Here is a 19,442-nt window from a genome sequence, read left to right as displayed (position 1 = left end):
CACATGATGCTTGGAATATTGATTCATTTGATTTTGTCTGTTTTATCCAGAGGCAAATTTGATAAACTACTGGTGCTCTGCTCTCACCTACCCTAATCAACTTAGGATAAAATCAAGCTAGCTTAAATTTATGTTTATGAAATTGACAGGTAGTCAATGTGGAAAGCTTATATAGTAGAGAAAACTCTAAAGAAAAAAAAATCACCCACATTCCTAATACTCAGAAATAACCACTGTTTACTCTTTGGCATGTTTCCTTCTTGTTTAAACAAGGATTTCAATGAGGGGGACCTTACTGATCCTTGATTAATACCTATACCTGCAAAATTCTTATTTCATTCATCCTTTTTACTGTATAGGTTTTCAAGCTATATTGTATTCTCAACACATGTTGATAATATAATTGTCTACACTCACAACCTTGAATGTTGATATGATTCTGGGCATTTTGATAGTATCCTGATAATAACACTTCTGCTTTCACATTGTAAGATGTCTACCTTAGAGTAGCTGGGTTAATGTTACTGTCATATTTGTTAGTTGGTCTGTATTTTTCAGTAATTACAAAGTAATATTTTTTTCCTTTCACAGCTGGGAGAACATGCTCAAGCCATCAGTTTACGTGCGACAACGGTGAATGTATCCCAGCAGAATTCAGATGTGACCATTCCACAGACTGCTTGGATGGAACTGATGAGAAAAACTGCCGTGAGTCCCTTACAGTCTTTGCACTGTATTTGGTTTCACCTTTGTCCCTTTGGCATTTTAATCAATTTGTTGATGGACAGAAATGCCTACAATATGCCTCTTGTTATTGAAATCTCTTGGCGGATTCTTTTGTGGATTAGAGGTGATGTTCTGATAGGAGTCTATTTTTAGCAAGACATTCTGAGTCTGTCCTGCCTTAGCACATCAAGTTTCTGTATGTCTTGAAGTAAGAAACTTTTAACTTTAACACAGAATCACAAAAAGTCAATGAGTACAAAATCCAGTTTGGTCAATTTTAACTTTTAGTACGTTACCATGGTAAGCTTCTAGGTCAAATGTCTCAGTTTTTTTGCTCTTACGGACTCAGTGTTTTCCAGATTACCCTTGGAAACGTGTTACATTTTGAAAATGGCTCTCTGTGTAATGGAAGAATACTATATCAATTTGTAACTGATCACCACAAGATAAAGCCTACAAGTCACAGTATTCTATGTATAATGTTTAAATATGACCATAAGCAAAATAAGAAAGTGCAATCACTTCTTACAAACGAGTAAAGAGTAATCTGCCTCTCTTGAGGTTTATATAGAATTGTTAGAATACAAGAATATACTAATTATGCTGCTGTGTCAGTCCTCTGGTCCATCTAACTCTGTCTTTAGTCTCAGACATACCCATTTTCTCTCAAAAGCGCTTATAGGTCTATCATTTATGAATTTACCCAGAGCTTCTTTGAGTTTTTATATATCTTTCCCTGGCATTCTTTCTGGCATACTGCATTTCAGACTTCAAGGAGTTATTTTAATATTCTAGTATTCTAATAATCGGTGGATAGATTTTGTGTACCTTAGAAACCTTGATCATAAACTTCTTGGTTATTATGTTTCCAACTAAAGATTTAGGTTTTAGTCTCTTCTCATGGGACAACTGTTTTATTGTTTGATCATTTTGATAGGATTTTAGCTCTCTGGACTGTTTCTAAATCCCTTCCTTTGGTATATTGTATGCTTAATGAAAGAGCCATCTTGCTACACTTCCCGATATGGCTCTATGCCGAGGGTGGGAGCTAACATAAACTGGTTATGAGCAAATTGTTCCTATTTACTGTAGTGTTCAGATTGTGCTCTTAATGGAAGAAATACTCGTATGTGTGTCCAGATTCATGCTGCAGCCTCACTGTCATCACACAGTACATTAAAACAAAACAAAAAACTTCTCCAATGCTTTCTTCCCTTGTATGTTATTTTCCTTTGAGAGGAGTCTGTGCTATTTGCCTTTGTGTTTCCATTTCCTAGCAGAATTTCTGATATAGTTCTGTTGTAATTTCTAACTTACATGTTTTCTTTTGAAAGAGATTGTGTGGCCTCTAGGTTGGGTCTTCTTTAACTTTGGAAAAGTTACGGAGAATTTAGACTTGGTACCGGCAGTTTTAGAGATGGTAGTGTGTGTCTGGAGGTCACAGATAGCAAGTCCAGAGTCAAGGACTCCCCTTCGAGTACTTTGTAAAGCAAACAATAAATTCTTTATTGTGGTAAGTGAAGAAAATATTTTTGATTAATAATAGAGACAAATCATACATTATATTTTGCAGTATTGTGTAAACTTCAAAGTGTTATGTGAATTCCAGTGGTTATTGTTATTAGACCCCTGACTGAGGACATTAGGGCCAGTATTATAATACTGTCTTACGAATAAGGTAACTGAACCAGCAAAGGATGGAGTGGCTTGTTCAGGGTTAAAAGGTGTGTGGCAGAGCTAGAGCTCAGCTCGTCCTCTGGTCCAAGTCTGATGATTACTGTTCATGAAGGACTGTATTTACAGAAGGAGGAAGTCCTACCTTGTGCAAGAACAGAACCAGAGGCCTGTGCCACCAGCCAACAGTCTGTGTCTTTATCCCTTATTTACAAGTGGATAAAAATGAGTGCTTTATTGCAAATGCAATGGTACTGCAGGAAATGCTATTTTAGGGAAAATAAAAGGCAGCCAAAACAGACTGTTTGGATTTATTCCATGTGAACACCCCGCAGCCAAGTCTCAAGTCACCAATACAGCTGCCTCATGACTTTGCCGACGGACCTTCTGGAAAAAAACTGGCAGGGTACAAGCATTCAAGCAGCTCTTATAGAAAGGAATGAAGGAAAGGAAGTGAGCTTTGTAAAATATCTGGGCAGGAATCCTTAATCAAGATTTTGTTCATTTTTTTAAGTACATACAAGTAATTGTTGAACCAGAGTTAAACCTCATTGTTTCTGGAATCATACAAGTCGTGAATCCTTCAGGGTTCATGGCCCTAAAGTGAATCTCACACGTGTAAGGAGGTTTTACAATGAGGTATTTTTTCCTATTTCTCTCTACCTCATTTATTTATTGCTATGTGTTCTGTAAGGAAGAGTGTAAAAAAAAAAAGCAAATCAGAGGAAATTAAAAAAGAATCCTCATACTTCCTTGTTAGTGCTTTGATCTCCTGGCCACAGCCAGATTTGTACAGGAAGGAAATGAATGACCTGGATCAAAGTCTTTAAAAAGTGCCAGTACTGGGGGGAGGATTTGCCTCATTTTATTTTCCGTCTTTGTTTGGAGCTCTTGTGGGAAATGGAAAAGGGGAGTGTCACTCCCAGGGCATCAATCACTATCATATTCAATTTTTTTTTTTTAATTGGAGTATAGTTGCTTTACAATGGTGTGTTAGTTTCTGCTGTACAGCAAAGTGAATCAGCCATACGTATACATATATCCCCTCCCTCCTGGATTTCCTTCCCACCTAGGTCACCACAGAGCACCGAGTAGAATTCCTTGTGCTATACAGTAAGTTCTCACTAGTTATCTGTTTTATACATAGTAGTGTATATATAGCAATTGCAATCTCCCAATTCATCCCACCTTCCCTCTCCCCGCTTGGTGTCCATACGTTTGTTCTCTACATCTGTGTCTCTATTTCTGCTTTGCAAATCGTTTCATCTGTACCATTTTTCTAGATTCCACATATACGCATTAATCAGTACTACAAAGTAGGTGTGAGGACCATCTCCACTTTACAGAGATCAAGAGGTAAGGGTAGACGAACCAGGATATTAACCTAGGTCTAAACCCTGTGCCCATGCTCTTGGAATACTTTACTTTTGTATAAGAAGTTTACAGAGCATTTTTGCCTATAGGTTACTTAGCTATTTTATTATTAAAATGATTGTTTAAAGCTTTTCATTATGGAAGGTTTTAAACATAATCAAAAGCAGAGTGATTACATCAACTCATAGCTAATTTTGTCTTACCTATGTCTCTTCTCTCCATTATTTTGAAGCAGTTCTCAGATATCATATAAGTTTGTCTTTAAATAATTCAGTATCTATATTGCTAAAATATAAGGACTGAAACATTACAGTATCATGATCACACCTAAAAGTTTATAACTGTTCTTTAAAGTAATCAGATATCCATTCAGTTTTAAAAATTCTTCAATTGGCTTATTATTTTTTTACAGTGTCATTTAAATAAAAATCCAAAGAAAATCTATATGTTGGAGTTAGCAAGTGGCTTGTTCTGGAGTTTCCCATAGTCTGGGTTTTGCTCATTGCACCCACCCTCTGATGTCCTTTAACATGTTCTTCTGTCCCCTGTATTTCCTAGAAATTGGTAGCGAGATCTAGAGTAAGGTTTTTCCATCTCGGAAATAATGACATTTGGGTCCAAATCATTCTTTATTGTGGGGAGCTGTCCTGTGCATTGTAGAATAGCTATCAGTATCCTTGGCCTCTATCCACTAGAAGCCAGCAGCACCTCCCAATTGTGATGGCCAAAATGTCTCTAGACAGTGTTAAATGTCCTCTGGGAGTAGAATTCCCCTCCCCTGCTCCAGTTGAAAATAGCACTAGTCTAGAGGCTTGAACACATGCAAGGTTTTGTGTGTGTGTGTGTGTGTGTGTGTGTGTGTGTGTGTGTGTGTATAAGGGCAACAACACTTTGTATATAAAGGTATATATTTCCATCAGGAGGCACCTAATGTCTAACTGCCCCTTTGTGATATTAGCAGCCATTGATAATCACGCTAAGATCCATTTAGTCCTAGAGGTACTTAGCTATTTTAAATGTCACTTCAGATATATAGCAACTGTTTAGTTGTTTTAAATTACAATGTTCCCACATAATGGAGGATTAAGTGAGGCTTAGACAGAAAACCTTTTTGTGAGATATGACACTTTGTTCTATTGTTTTTGGAGTCATGATGAATAGGAAAATTACTTTTGGACAAACTTAGAATCAGTTTATGAATATAGCTTTAATTTGTCTATTTCTCAGAAATAAGATTGTCTATAGGAATGGGTCTTCTAGGCACTAGAAACCACTTAAATATAGTGGAGGATGTTGGAAAACTGCCAAGAAGGACTTATTTCTTTTCCCCAAATATTTGAAAGGATCAGGAAGCTTGACTCTGTAGTTCATAGTCCCGCCTGTCAGATCAGACCCCTAGGATATAGTTCTTACTCTTTCAAGCTTCTAAGATCAAGGTCTTGAGCTCCAAGACAGAGCACCTTGTGTCCATTCCAAGCACTCCTTTTATATAACAATGAATGGTGTGTAAGGGTCCACTCAGGGAAGCAGGGAGAAGGGAGGGAAAAGAATGGGTGAGATGGCAAGAAAGGCAAGGGTATTAAGGTCCCAATAAAAAGATTATCCTTGAAATAAATAGTTTCGTATCATATTTGGTCTTTTTGTCTGCTGTGTTCCTATATGCATAAGGCATAAGATATTTTTGGTTATTCTACTGTTTGAGGACTTTCTGAAAATATATGTGTGTGTGTGTGTGTGTGTGTGTGTGTGTGTGTGTACAACTATGAAACAGGTAAAAGTTCATTTTTCCTAAGTTATTTTGCTCTTCAGTCTGGCCATCTGTAAAATGACACCTGCTATTAAACAGTTTGTCAATTATCACTATTTTTTAAGGAACAGAGAGTTGAAACTGCCATCCATTTTGCTTTTAATGGGATTAGCATCAAGGAAAACCCACTCACTCAGAGTCTAAGATAAACATCGGAACAATGCAGCAATTATGGGTCATTCAATTAATAATGTTGCACTGACTTTCCATTGCTCAAAAATAGTATAATTTTTTCTTAGCTAAGTAAACAGATTATTTCATCTTTATCAAGTACCATATTAGCATGCTTTTGGTGTGAGTAAAACTATTGCTAATTATCATTGGTTTGCAGCACTTCTCTTTTGTTACTTAGGAATGCCAAAGAAAGGGTCAAATCCTTGTTACAATGAAGGCTTTCTTGCCGGTAATCAGCAGTATTTGGTCTGCCTGCCACGGGGGCGGCTTCGTCTCTGAAGTTTTATTTCTACTGACTTTCTGTTCTTTAGAATTTTGTATATCTAACTTTATATTTCTAACTGTTGAAACTCCAACTGGGGGCATAACTGGGAGGGAGTGAAGAGGAGGGATAAGTCATTCTTTGGACAGTGATGCCTGGTGACGGACATGTTCATCAAACTCAGCCCCACTGTGCCTCGCTCTTACTATTCTCTCTACTCGAGGTGAGAAGGAAGAAGCAGACTGACCGCATCTTACATATAACGTCACAGACGGACCTTTTTTTTTTTTTTTCTTTAGCAGTTTGAGATAGGATTCAGAGCCCTGAAACCTTGAGGAAAGAGAAAAATCTCTTATTTAGTCTTCATCTTACAAGCACATTATAAATATCTCCCATCTTTTAAAAGACCCTAAGATCCCTCTCAGCTGTTACCCTACTTCTCTGCTCCCTTTCACAGCAAAGTTACATAGAATTGTCTTTAATCGTTGTCTATCTCCATTTCCTCTCCTTCTTTCTTTCTTGAACTCATTGAAAACAGTCCATCTCCAGATCTCCCAAAAACATTCTTGTCAGTGTCACCAGTGACCTCCATGTTGATAACCCTAATAGTTCTTGTTCAAACATCACCTTATCAGAGAGCTACTCCTCACTGTTACTCTTTCTCATTTATTTCACTCTGTTCTTCCACCCTCCTAAATAGAATGTAAGTTCCATGAGAGCAGGGATTTTATGAAGTTCATCACTTTCTCTAGTACTTAGCAGTCCCGTTACTATCTGTTGAATGAAATAGTTTTAAAAAGCTGTGTTACTTCACCTATAATTTCATTTATAATCCCTTTATCCAGTTCTTAGCATGGTGTCTAGGAAGGTGGATTTCAATAAATATATGTTGCATTATTCCCTGGAGCATTTGAGGCACAGTGTTCCATCCTGTGGCTCAGTGACTCCATTGCTAGGGCTCATGTGAGATTTTTATTATTTTTCAAAAAATTAGAACTATGTCAGTCTTAACCTCCTTTGCAGATTTTGGTGATAGTTCTGTGTATGTGAAGAAAGAGGTACTGCAGATCCAAACTCTTCAGAACAGGCCTTTTGGGTGCTTTTTAAACTTAGGTCTGAGATCAGGTCACCATGGATAGAGACCAGATAGGGATTTAGGACTTCAGACCCAGTAGTTCAAAGCGAGGGCGGTAAGGGAAACTATATAAGTGAATGTCTTTCCCTTTTTGGCTTCAGGCTCCTGAAAGCTGCTCAGACTAAACTTGATGTTAGTCCAATTCTAGTAGCCCGTGGGAAGACCATATTTACTTTCTCTTTCCAAGGTACTGAATTGTTATTCACACTTTATAAATATTATGTATATGCTTTTCATTGATAGGCTCCTCAAATTATTTTTGGAGGGCTTCCCTGGTGGCACAGTGGTTGAGAGTCCACCTGCCGATGCAGGGGACACGGGTTTGTGCCCCGGTCCTGGAAGATCCCACATGCTGCGGAGCGGCTGGGCCCATGAGCCATGGCCGCTGAGCCTGCGTGTCCGGAGCCTGTGCTCCGCAACGGGAGAGGCCACAACGGTGAGAGGCCCACGTACCGCAAAAAAAACCACATATATATATATATATATATATATATATATATATATATATATATATATATATATATTTTTTTTTTTTTGGAAAGAGGCAGGAAATGCTTCTCTGTTGTCCTCTTGCATATTACTGCACTCCCTAGATGCTAGTCCGTGATGACAGTCACTTCAGGGACTTGAAGTTGACTGACACAGGAGGTGGGGGGTCAGAGAGGAATAAGTTGGTCTCCTGCTGCTTTGTGGTCTGTTTTTTTTTGGTATGGACTCTCTTGTTTGTCCTGGTACTCTTGGAAAGCTCTGTTTCCTAGCATAGGGTTTCCTGGATTTCTTAGATTATACCAGATTGAAGTCCTTAGTAGAATATGCCATAATTTGATGAAATTTAGATTTGGCCTGACTTCTCCAGACTTCCCAAAGTGGAATGAGAAACTGAAAGGAAGAAAGAAAAACTTTCCCTTGCGTTGCTTCTTCTCTTTCTTTTCATGCTATCTTTTAAAGATTATTTCCTTTCATTCAATTTCATTCTTCCTCCTGTAATTTTCTCTTCCTATTACTCTGAAGCCTGTAAGTGGTAGCAATACCTATTATAGTGGTTAGGAACAAGCGTAGTGGGGCCAGGTTGCTGAATTTGAGTTCAGGTTCTCCAGCTGACCAGTCGTATGACCTTTTTCAAATTGTCTAACCTCTCTGTACCTCAGAGAGGCATGTATGTAAGATCTCTAAAATGGAAACAATAGCGTAACTACCTCATTGGGTTGTTATAAGAACAAAATGAGTTCATACACATTGAGTACTTGAACAGGCTTCTGGCACATAGTTTTCAATACGTGTTATTGATGATTATTATTGTTTTTGCTTATTTAACTTCGCGGATGGTACTTGCAGCTAAGTGCTGGTGGCCAAACTAGTAAACTTCTTCTGGCAAATCATTACTCTGACTGGATTATCCTGCCTTGGAACCAGGCTAACATAAAGTAACTTATAAAGGATGACTTCAAGACCTTGAAAAGTCCCAGGTGTCTGGGCAGGACTTATATCAGTAACTTCTTGTTTTCCTTTTAATCTTGGCTTAAGTGTCGTAATATACCTTTAAGAGGCCCTCTCTTTCTTTAGAATCAATTTGTCTTCTTTTTGGCTATTTTGTCAAAATCTGAGAACAGAATGTATTTATAGCCTTCCCGTCAAGATAATAAAGAGTAGTGCCTAATATGTGTGTCTTACCCTGCTGTGAATGATTTCCATTCTGGGAGGCCTACGAGTTTCTCAAACCACATCTTCCTCCTTGATTATGTAAACAGAACTATAACATGGAAATTTCTTGCTTCAAGCCAAATCATTAGCAGAGAAAACATTAAAAAAGTCTTCAAGCACCAATCTGACATGTATATTTGGAGACAGCTCCCAATTTCGAGGAGCAAACATGGACATGTATCGTTTGGAAGTTGGAGAAAGGAAGGGAGAGGGAAAAGGTGGTGTGAATGAGGACATTCTTCTTTAAAATTTTTTTAACATCTTTATTGGAGTATAATTGCTTTACAATGGTGTGTTAGTTTCTGCTTTATAACAAAGTGAATCAGTTATATGTATACATATGTTCCCATATCTCTTCCCTCTTGTGTCTCCCTCCCTCCCACCCTCCCTCTCCTACTCCTCTAGGTGGTCACAAAGCACCGAGCTGATCTCCCTCTGCTATGCGGCTGCTTCCCACTAGCTATCTACTTTACATTTGGTAGTGTATATATGTCCATGCCACTCTCTCACTTCGTCCCAGCTTACCCTTCCCCCTCCCCATGTCCTCAAGTCCATTCTCTAGTAGGTCTGTGTCTTTATTCCCATCTTGCCCCTAGGTTCTTCATGAACTTTTTTTTTTCTTAGACTCCATATATACATGTTAGCATATGGTATTTGTTTTTCTCTTTCTGACTTACTTCACTCTGTATGACAGTCTCTAGATGCATTCATGTCTCTACAAATGACCCAATTTCGTTCCTTTTTATGGCTGAGTAATATTCCATTGTATATATGTGCCACATCTTCTTTATCCATTCATCTGTCAATGGACACTTAGGTTGCTTCCATGTCCTGGCTATTGTAAATAGAGCTGCAAAACAGTATGGAGCTTCCTTAAAAAACTAAAAATAGAACTACCATACGACCCAGCAATCCCGCTACTGAGCATATACCCTGAGAAAACCATAATTCAAAAAGAGTCATGTACCACAATGTTCAATGAGGACGTTCTTGCATTTTTGTATCAGACACACTTTAGAGGTCTGGGCCTTAGTTAATAGGCGTTTGTCCATCTTTCCATTAAAACAAAACTCAGCAGGATGAGTTTCTCTGGTGTTCTTGTGCAGTGTCTCTTCTCTTACTACACTTCCCCTTTACTTTAAGTCCTGTAGGACATTTCAGCTACATGATGGATTTGCTCCATGGGAAAAAGTTTACAAGGTTAGACTCAGACTCTCCAGGCAAATAAACCAAGAAGTAAGACTTTAGAGATCCCCTATCACAAAGTATTGTGACTTCCTCTTTTCTGGGGTAGATTGAAACCCATTAATTAATACTGTTAGCAGTAGAAATCTTTAAAGGGAGTAGAATCTGTTCATTTCTTACTTTGCTTAGTTTACAACTTGGACCTGTTCCCTCTGTGTGTGTATCCAAAGGGGGAAAACCTTTTGGAAACAGTTTTCCAAATCTTTTGTGTATTTTGTGTCTTGGATCTGTGCAGTCTTTACTATGGGCATACCCCTCCACTTAATCATACACAGAAGAGACCAGAAGGTATACAGGGGTTGAGGCAAGTCCTTAGCTGATTGACAGAGATTCATTATCAGCGTGGACAGAGACAAGAAAGCTGTTCATTCTTCATTCCAAGTGTCAAACTGCTGACCTCTAACCATTCCAATACCCTCTCTGATGACATCAAGCTGGCCTTGTTTGTTGGGGGAATGAGCCATGTCAGCAAACTTTTAGTCTTGTTAGTGGATACTGGTTTTCCATTTTATGGGACTGGTTCTCAAAAAGACGGACAGGGAGAACAAGAGATCTGCCCAGCATATTTGTCTCAGATCCTTCATATCTACAATAATCACCTTAAATGAAAGAGTCACAGTCCAAGCCCAAATAAATTTTCCTCCTGATGGATAACTTCTCTATTGCAAAGAGTTGGGTTTTCTAAGATTTCTTTCCTGCCTGCTGCTCTCTTGAAAGGCTAGATGGCATACTGACCCTAAACGCTATCCGGCACATGGGGGAAAGGAATCGCTTGCTGGACTCAGCTGGCTTCTAGGTATCTCTTGAAGGCAGAATTACTTAACTGAGCTGTGTGACCCTTTGAAGGTGCATCTGCAATGTGCACCATCTCAGTGATGAAAAGACATCAATAACCCTAAACACTAGCTGGTTCTTGGGCTATTAAAAAATAAAATAGGGGCTTCCCTGGTGGCGCAGTGGTTGAGAATCTGCCTGCTAATGCAGGGGACACGGGTTCGAGCCCTGGTCTGGGAAGATCCCATATGCCACGGAGCAACAAGGCCCGTGAGCCACAACTACTGAGCCTGTGCGTCTGGAGCCTGTGCTCCGCAACAAGAGAGGCCGTGATAGTGAGAGGCCTGTGCACCGCGATGAAGAGTGGCCCCCGCTTGCCACAACTAGAGAAAGCCCTCACACAGAAACAAAGACCCAACACAGACAAAAATAAATGCATAAACAAGTGTGGGGTTTAAAAAATATAAATAAATAAAATAAAATTCAGAAAAATTAGAAATTTTAATCAGTTATTAAATGCCTTCCATTTTAGTATATGATTGACTACATGTAACTTTGGCAGTTAAAGTATTTAAAGACACTTAACAGACTAGTTTTGAACTTCTGGAGATGAGAATATTTGTGCTTATTCCTTTATTGGGGGACTTCACAAAATGGGACTGTGCTCTCTGGTGTTGGAGACATACCCTTTTCTTACTTAAAAAGAAATCAGAAGAGAATCTGAGAATCATTGTGAAAACAATCTTTAATGAAAGAAAGAATGGACCAAGAAAGATATCATACTTGTGAGAGGGAGGCTATTAAAAGATCATAAAAGGCAGACATTCAAACTATTTTTAAAAGCTTTTTTAAGTGATAACTCTAGCAATACCAAGCAGTTCTGGAGCACAGTGAGTAATGACCCAGTCCCTGTACTGAGTGATGGGGATTTAAAAATGAGTAAGACAGGATCCTTGATCTCAGAGGGTTTCATGATGTCATGGGGGAAACAGATAATCAACCAATAGGATGAAGCCTACACTTAGGGATCATGAGAGATACATGTTCCAAGTGTGGGGAAGCACAGGGGAGAGACTGACAGTACCTTTTTTCTTCAAGGGGCATGCTGATTTTTCCAGTGAGATCTCAAAAACCAGAGTTAAGCATCTGGTTAATAGCAGTGAAGTGACCATATGTGCATAATGTGGTAGCAGTTATTCAGGCTTTTCAAAAAGCTTTACTAGACATTGTCCTTTGAGGTCCCTGTACCCTGTGAAGGAACTTATCCAAATGTGTGGATGGGGAAGTGGTGACACAAAGAGGATGAACAACTTGAGTAAGAGTAAATAGATACTGAGTGGTACCCCAGGTCCCAGGTTTCCTGGCTTCTAGGCCTGTTTTCTTTCTATGACCCTCTAGCCAAAGAACTGGCCCTTCGTTTCCCAAAGCATATGTGGTGGTACATTACTTTCCTGGGATGTTATTTGTATTATGTAAACGAAGGTTCCATTTTGAAATAAGTTGAATTTCTTCTCATTCTTCAGCTCGAAGCTCGCAAGTCACTTCAGAGGAGACTTCCCTGGGCTCCCATTCCTACTCCTACTATGCACTCTTTCGGCACTCTGTACTTCCCACATTTAGCATGTAATCCAGTTTGTAATTTGCTGTTTGTGTCATTCTTAGGTTATCCAGAGAATGTATCTTTTGTTTACCAATGTATGCTTAGCAGTTAGTGTCTAGAATATAGTAGTCACTCAAGAAGTGATTGCTAAAGCAACGTGTTCATTTAAGGTTTGCGTTCTCTTTCTGTTCTTTCAGGATACCCAATATGTGAGCAGAAAACTTGTGCCAATGGAGCCTGCTATAACACCAGTCAGAAGTGTGATGGGGAAACGGATTGCAGAGACGCCTCTGATGAACTCAACTGCAGTAAGTAATATGGTGAAGCTGGTTTATACTGGCCAGTTATGCACATTTCCAAGTTTGTGTTCAGTGAATTCATGTTGGTAGCTTGAAGTCAGCCACGGTGGAGTATTTACACCATGGAAATTGGCAGATACTACAGGTGAGGACTTTTATGTTCCTGGAGAACTGGTTATTAAACATTTACCAGAACACTACTGCATAGTAAGAATCTCTCTTTAAACTTGAGACAGAATCTTCCTATGAAATTAAGTGGCTACAGTGGAATTGAAATTCTCTCTTTTCTTTCCCTTCTTAACCTTGTGTCCCAGCTCACCGATGCTTGCGCAGTGAGTTTCAGTGTGACAGTGGGGAGTGCATTTATAAAACCTACGTCTGCGACCATGACCTTGACTGTGAAGATGGCAGTGATGAACGTTCTTGCAGTACGGTGATTTCCTTACGTTGGGTCATGCTGTTAGGAGTGTTTTTGTGTTTTTTCTTTTTTCTCCCTACCAATGTGCTACTTTTTTTAAATCACAGAGTCACTATGTCTGATGGCAAAGGGAGCCAGACTGTCATTTAGGGCCCATGGCATGAGCCTCAGCAGTGTTGCTGAACTTGGACTTCTTTAATTTCCAAGGATCTGTGTAGAGTTGAAGGGTTGCTGATGGACAGTTTGCATTCTTTCCTTAGGCTACAAAGATACAGAGTGTATTGTATCACTGGACTCTCAAATTACTCATATCTCAGGAATGGGTCTAATAACCTTCACAGAGTGAGAGAAGGGCTTAGAAAGGGAGACAAGGTCCCTAATAGTAACGGCCCTAACTCTCCTCTTTACTTTGAAATTCTTACCACATTAAAATCACGAGTCAGGAAAGTTTCAGTATGGTTGCAGGTGGCTTTTTTTTTTTTTTTTTTTTTTTTTGCGGTGTGCGGGCCTCTCACTGTTGTGGCCTCTCCTGTTGTGGAGCACAGGCTCCGGACGCGCAGGCTCAGCGGCCATGGCTCACGGGCCCAGCTGCTCCGCGGCATGTGGGATCTTCCCGGACCGGGGCACGAACCCGCGTCCCCTGCATCGGCAGGTGGACTCTCAACCACTGCGCCACCAGGGAAGCCCCGCAGGTGGCTTTTGTTACCTCCACATTTTCACTCTGACCCTCCTTTTCTTTCCATGATATTGCCTGCAATGCACACGAACGCTCTCATTGTTGCCACCTCCGGACTCATTTTATTAGAATATGAAATCTCCATGAGAGAGTTTTATAAATTCCAATAAATTGACAGGTTTTTTTTTTTTTTTTTCTGGTGGTCACTTATTTACCAGAATGAAGGATTTTCTACACACCCATTTTGATTGGTGGGTAACCATGCCTTAGAAGTTGTTAAATATTTTCAGTATCACTCTAATTTTCTGTGAGCCATGCCTGATTTCTTTTCTGGCGCCTGTGCTTGTTTCAGGGACTGTATTGAGAAGAATGTGACATCATGGAAGGAGTTACTCAGAATCATTAGGTCCTAGATAGCAATGACTGTGCTTGTGGTCAAGTAAGAGAGTGTTGGCCATTGGCGTGTCTATAGCATCTTTGTCAGTCTGTGTTCTCTGTTCTGTGACAACATATAACATAACTGTCTTGTTTTTAATCTTGATGCACCTGAGTTCATGTCCTGGACCCAAAGCTGCTGTTTTCTTCTCCTCCTTCTCCTCTTCTCTCTCCTTCTCTTCCTCCTCTTTTTCATTTTTGTCAAGATAGTTAAGGAACTAAACGGGCACAGAAATTTCAGTTTCTAGGAGCTCAGTTTAGGTGGCAAGATGAGCACTTTGATTTTTCCTGAGTGGTTTGTATCTTTGGAGTGCAGCTGTCATTTTCTTCCAGGTTCTTATCAGACCTGCAAAGGTAACGAATTCACTTGCCCCAACGGCTTCTGCATTAATCAAAATTGGGTTTGTGATGGAGAAGGTGACTGTGTAGATAATGCCGATGAAGACGGATGCGGTAAGGAGGGGAAGAGCTTCTGATTGGAAAGTGTTTTCTTAAAGTGTTTTCCAGAACTTGTTTTTCCTACTTTCCTTGTTACAAATTATCTGTGTGACATGCAAGTTTCTGGATTGGCTGGGCTTAAGGGGAATTAGTGGATGGGGAGGAAAGAGGTGATTCCACTAGCTTTTCCTAAAAAGACCCCAAACTCAAATATAACATAAATTATAATCCTTTCCTGCCAATACTAAGGCCAAATAGGTAGGACAGTCTCTCCCCTGTCTATAGCCCTATCCAAGGTTTTCCCTTTAAGACTCTTATTTTAATTAGATGTATCTATATAAAAATAAGTAGGCTGGGGAAGGAGGGAAAATGTGATTTGTCTCAAGACCTTATAACCTTGAAAAATGACTTAGAGCTGGAGATTGTTAGTTGTGGGAAAGGCCACTCTCCAGGGAAGTGAGAAGGAGATTGTCAGTGATATTTGCCCCCTTCACCATGCTGTTATCATCAGCAGTAGTACCTCCAAGAGTTCAGAAGTTGCTGACACCATGAATAAAGCACGTCACCTTTGTGGGTCTAGCCCCAGGTATTGGGTTGGCCAAAAAGTTCGTTCAGCTTTTTCTGTAAGATTTTTATATTAAGAATGATGCTTGTTCTGGGAACATCCATTTGTTTCATGTTTCAGTGATCCAAGAAGTTGTTTTCCTACATTTGGGTGTTTCTTACACTGTTGACATTTCACTAAAGAAACGAAACAAAAACTGAACAACTCAAAATGACACACACACACACATAAAAACAAACATAGGAATCCTGGCATTACCTTGATAGCCCTATAGTTCTATTGTTCATGATTTAATTAACTAAATGTTCTCCTATGGATTATTCATCTAGTTTGTTGATAATTCAGGCCCATTTCTGCTTCCTCCTCTTATCTGGCTGGGAGTTGCTTCCCCTAGAAAGAGTGGAACTTAATGCCATTTGCCACTGCTTACCATCTCAATAAAAGGTCAGTTGTAGAGTTAGAAACTACTAGTTTACTGTGAAATATAGGTCATTTGTAGACTTCTTGTCTACCTGATCTCTATCCTCTCTTAACCATGTATTGAAAAAGAGTTGGCTCTGCCTCTAATGTGACCTGTAGTAACTCTCTTTTTTCCCCACAGAAAGCAGAATTAACCGTACTTATGAATGTTACCCAAATGAATGGGCTTGTCCGAAGTCTGGAAAATGCATCCCAATTACTAAAGTTTGTGATGGGACTTCAGATTGTCCGGAAGGAGAAGATGAAAGCAATATCACTGTAGGACAACACTGTGGTGAGTATGGAAATTTATCTGGGCATCTTTCAGGTGAAGGTGTGTCTGTTTCTCTATAACAGATTGCCAAATACAGAGACTGTCAGTTGGTGTTTGCAGAACGAACAGTCCCACGACTTAGTGGCTTTAACCAGCGAACATTTATTATTTCTCACAGTTCTGTGGGTTGGCTAGCTCACTCACATCTCAGGATGCTGCAGTAAAAGCATGGCTAGTCCAGGCTTGTTTGCATGGTGGTGGAAAGGGCAAACCCCAGTGTACAAGCTCTTTTTTTTTTTTTGCTATACGTGGGCCTCTCACTGCTGTGGCCTCTCCCGTCGCGGAGCACAGGCTCCGGACGCGCAGGCTCAGCGGCCATGGCTCACGGGCGCAGCCGTTCCGCGGCACGTGGGATCTTCCCGGACCGGGGCACGAACCCATGTCCCCTGCATTGGCAGGCAGACTCTCAACCACTGCGCCCCAGGGAAGCCCTACAAACTCTTTTAAGCCTCTGCTTATGTCATGTTTGCCTAGTGTTCTATTGGCCAAAACAAGTCACAGCAAGCCCAGATTCGATGGATTGAAGAAATAGACTCCATCTCTTGATGGGAGGAGCTTAAAAATATTTGTGACTCCCCTCTCCCCCTTCCCAGGAAGAATGGATTTAATGGTAATTGTGATGACTCTAAAGTGTTCTGGAGATTTTATTCCCTGGCTTATACCTATGGAAAAAGTGTTGTCTGGATATACTCCAAGAAGCTTCTGGTTTCAGGGATATGTACTTTTGAGTCAGTGTTTCTTTTTTCCTCCTGTGGCTGTAGAATATTCCCCCACCATCAACCATCAATTCTGTGCACAACTGACTTTCCTGTAAGAAAATATAATTCATGACCTTGATTTTATCAATAGCACTCTCTCTAAATTATCTAGTAGTTGCCTAGCAGTGGCCATTAACTATAACCCTAAAGTTTTGGGGATTTTTTTCCCTGGAAAAAAGAGACTTCTATGGCTTCTTTTTGGCATTTCATTTGGGGACCCTTTTAAATAGTCATAGTACAAAAGTTAGAAAACTAAAATTAACAGAAAAATATAGTCACCTGAAATTCCACCACTTGAAGCTAGCCATGATTAATTAACTTTTTAGTGTTAAAAGTTAAGAGTTTAGTGTTTAGTGTCCAGTGACTTGGGAATTCTTGGGAATTTCCTTCTATGATGTTGACACAAAGATAGACTTATGACCAGATTTTTCCATAAACAGCACTTCTGATGGATTTGCTTACACTTAGTTACAACTTGTTAAAAATATGTGCTGAGCTTTTAAAAATTATTATTATTAATTTTTTTACATCTTTATTGGAGTATAATTGCTTTACAATGGTATGTTAGTTTCTACTTTATAACAAAGTGAATCAGCTATACATACACCTATATCTCCATATCTCCTCCCGAGCTTTCTCTTGCATTGTATTGCAGGAAGGCTTGAATGGTGACAGATTTCCTGTGGCTGCTGCATGCTTACTGAGCTTTTACTTTTGAAAGAAGAAGTTCTTACTTCTTGTAAATCAGCCTTGTCCAGAGGTCACCGTTCATTTCACCAAGTGTTTTTCTCTGTTTAGATGTGGATTTGTGTCCGTTCTTAGGCTGTGAGTACCAATGCCACAAGTCACCAGCTGGAGGGATGTGTTACTGTCCCTCAGGTTTTATTGTCAACGAAAATAGCACCCATAACTGTGTCGGTAAGTGACAGGTGGGAGGGCCTGGTCTTTCATCACGGTGCTTGCGCCATTGGTGGGATCCATGCCCTCTAACATCACGGAGTTTGTACTTGTGGATAGGAATGTCTATTAACAAAGAGCAACACAGTCCTCACCGAAAACATGACAGTATGAAGTTTTAACTCTGAGAAGCTTTTGTGAGGCACCCAAGGCGAAAGAGTGGTTGTGTGATGAGTGAGTTGGCTAGCGATGCGTATATCTTTCTACCACCCGATGATGGAGGTAGTCTTTTGGTGTTTTGTGTTTTATGTACTTGGAAGCAGAAATGATATAGCCATACTTGTTAAATACAGTTAGCCCTCCCTATCCGTGAATTCCACAACTTCAGATTCAAATCAACTGGGGATTAAAAAAAAAAAAAAAAAAGGCAGAAAGTTCCAAAAAGCAAAACTTGAACTTTCTGTGTGCAGGCAACTATTTATATAGCACTTAAATTGTATTTGTAACTATTTACATAGCATTTACATTGTATTGATATTAGGCATTATAAGTAATCTAGGGATGATTTAAAGTATATAGGAGGATGTGCCTAGGTTATATGTAAACACTACACCATTTAATATAAGGGACTTGACCATCTTTGGATTTTGGTATCCTGGGGGGTCCTGGAACCGACCCCCGTAGAATGCCAAGGGTCGACTGTACTGAAATACTTCCATGTAGTTGGTAAATAGCTGCTGTCTTGAATCCATCAAGTACCTTACCCTGCTCCTCTGGCCTCTTCCCAGGATGTCCAAACCTTCCCAGGTTCCAGGAACTAGAGAGTGGTCACCCAACACAACAGAGGGTCACCAGGTCACTGATCCACTGACCACACTGGCCAGTCAGTGCCCACGCTGTGCTGGTTGTTAATCCCATTGATTTTCGAAGCTAATACTAAAGAAGAACAAACTCTATCATGTTATTTCCATCCAGTGGCTGGCATTGAATTAGACACCAGTACACTAAATATTTCTGACATCTTTCCTATCTGAAAGATAAGAATGATTTCTCCTCCTGGGAAAGTTTTGATTTTGATGTAAGCCAGCTTTGCACCCCACTGTGATTAGGAAGGGGTTCTTATGATGGGAGAATTAGACATGGCCAAGTATCATCAATTTTCAGTTTTTTAGGGTTTGAACAATGAATTTTTAATGCTCTGATTTCTTTTTCCTTCTTTCTAACTTTTGTTATATGAACAACAGACATACTAGCAGAAAGTGACCACAGGGGTTTTTACTGGTGTTGGGAAAAGGCATCTGGAAGGCAACTGAAACAATTCATTACTATGAAGTATTCATCTATGGATCTTCAAAAGATAGATGATTCAGAATTTTACCAGGATATCTGTGTTCTTTTGATACTCCGTAGAAATTTGAGATTCTTTAGGGTTTTTTGGATGAAAACAAACATGGCACACATACGAAATACTTTTAGAAAAGTATTTCTTCTGAAATAATTTCTAAAATATTAATATAATTTGGCCCAAAATATTGAATTTGGATAAACTTAATGAAATTATTCAGTCTTTAGTCTCAGCTCATGGCTTCCAACTTAATTATGGTGGATCTTAATAATTTCCTCATAGTCAGAAAAAATTTTAATGTCAGAAAGACTCTGGGGGGTTCCCTGGTGGTCCAGTGGTTAGGTCT

At 39.7% G+C, this 19,442-nt stretch overlaps 1 protein-coding gene across 2 annotated transcripts in view; it reads left to right on the top strand.

Moving 5' to 3' along the window:
• Positions 1 to 19,442, top strand: part of LRP2 (LDL receptor related protein 2) — a 198,449-nt gene that overhangs the window by 42,820 nt on the left and 136,187 nt on the right. For both annotated transcript variants that reach the window (XM_079924860.1, XM_079924859.1), the window contains 6 exons: positions 592 to 708; positions 12,670 to 12,780; positions 13,086 to 13,199; positions 14,634 to 14,753; positions 15,905 to 16,057; positions 17,653 to 17,772. In XM_079924860.1, coding sequence (XP_079780986.1) covers positions 592 to 708; positions 12,670 to 12,780; positions 13,086 to 13,199; positions 14,634 to 14,753; positions 15,905 to 16,057; positions 17,653 to 17,772 — 735 coding nt within the window. The remainder of the gene's footprint in view (positions 1 to 591; positions 709 to 12,669; positions 12,781 to 13,085; positions 13,200 to 14,633; positions 14,754 to 15,904; positions 16,058 to 17,652; positions 17,773 to 19,442) is intronic.

This window comes from Stenella coeruleoalba (genome assembly GCF_951394435.1).
Source record: "Stenella coeruleoalba genome assembly, chromosome: 6".
In the NCBI taxonomy this organism is placed as follows: domain Eukaryota; kingdom Metazoa; phylum Chordata; class Mammalia; order Artiodactyla; family Delphinidae; genus Stenella; species Stenella coeruleoalba.
Note: the sequence above shows the minus strand (reverse complement) of the source record. Positions and strands in the feature narration are given on the sequence as shown.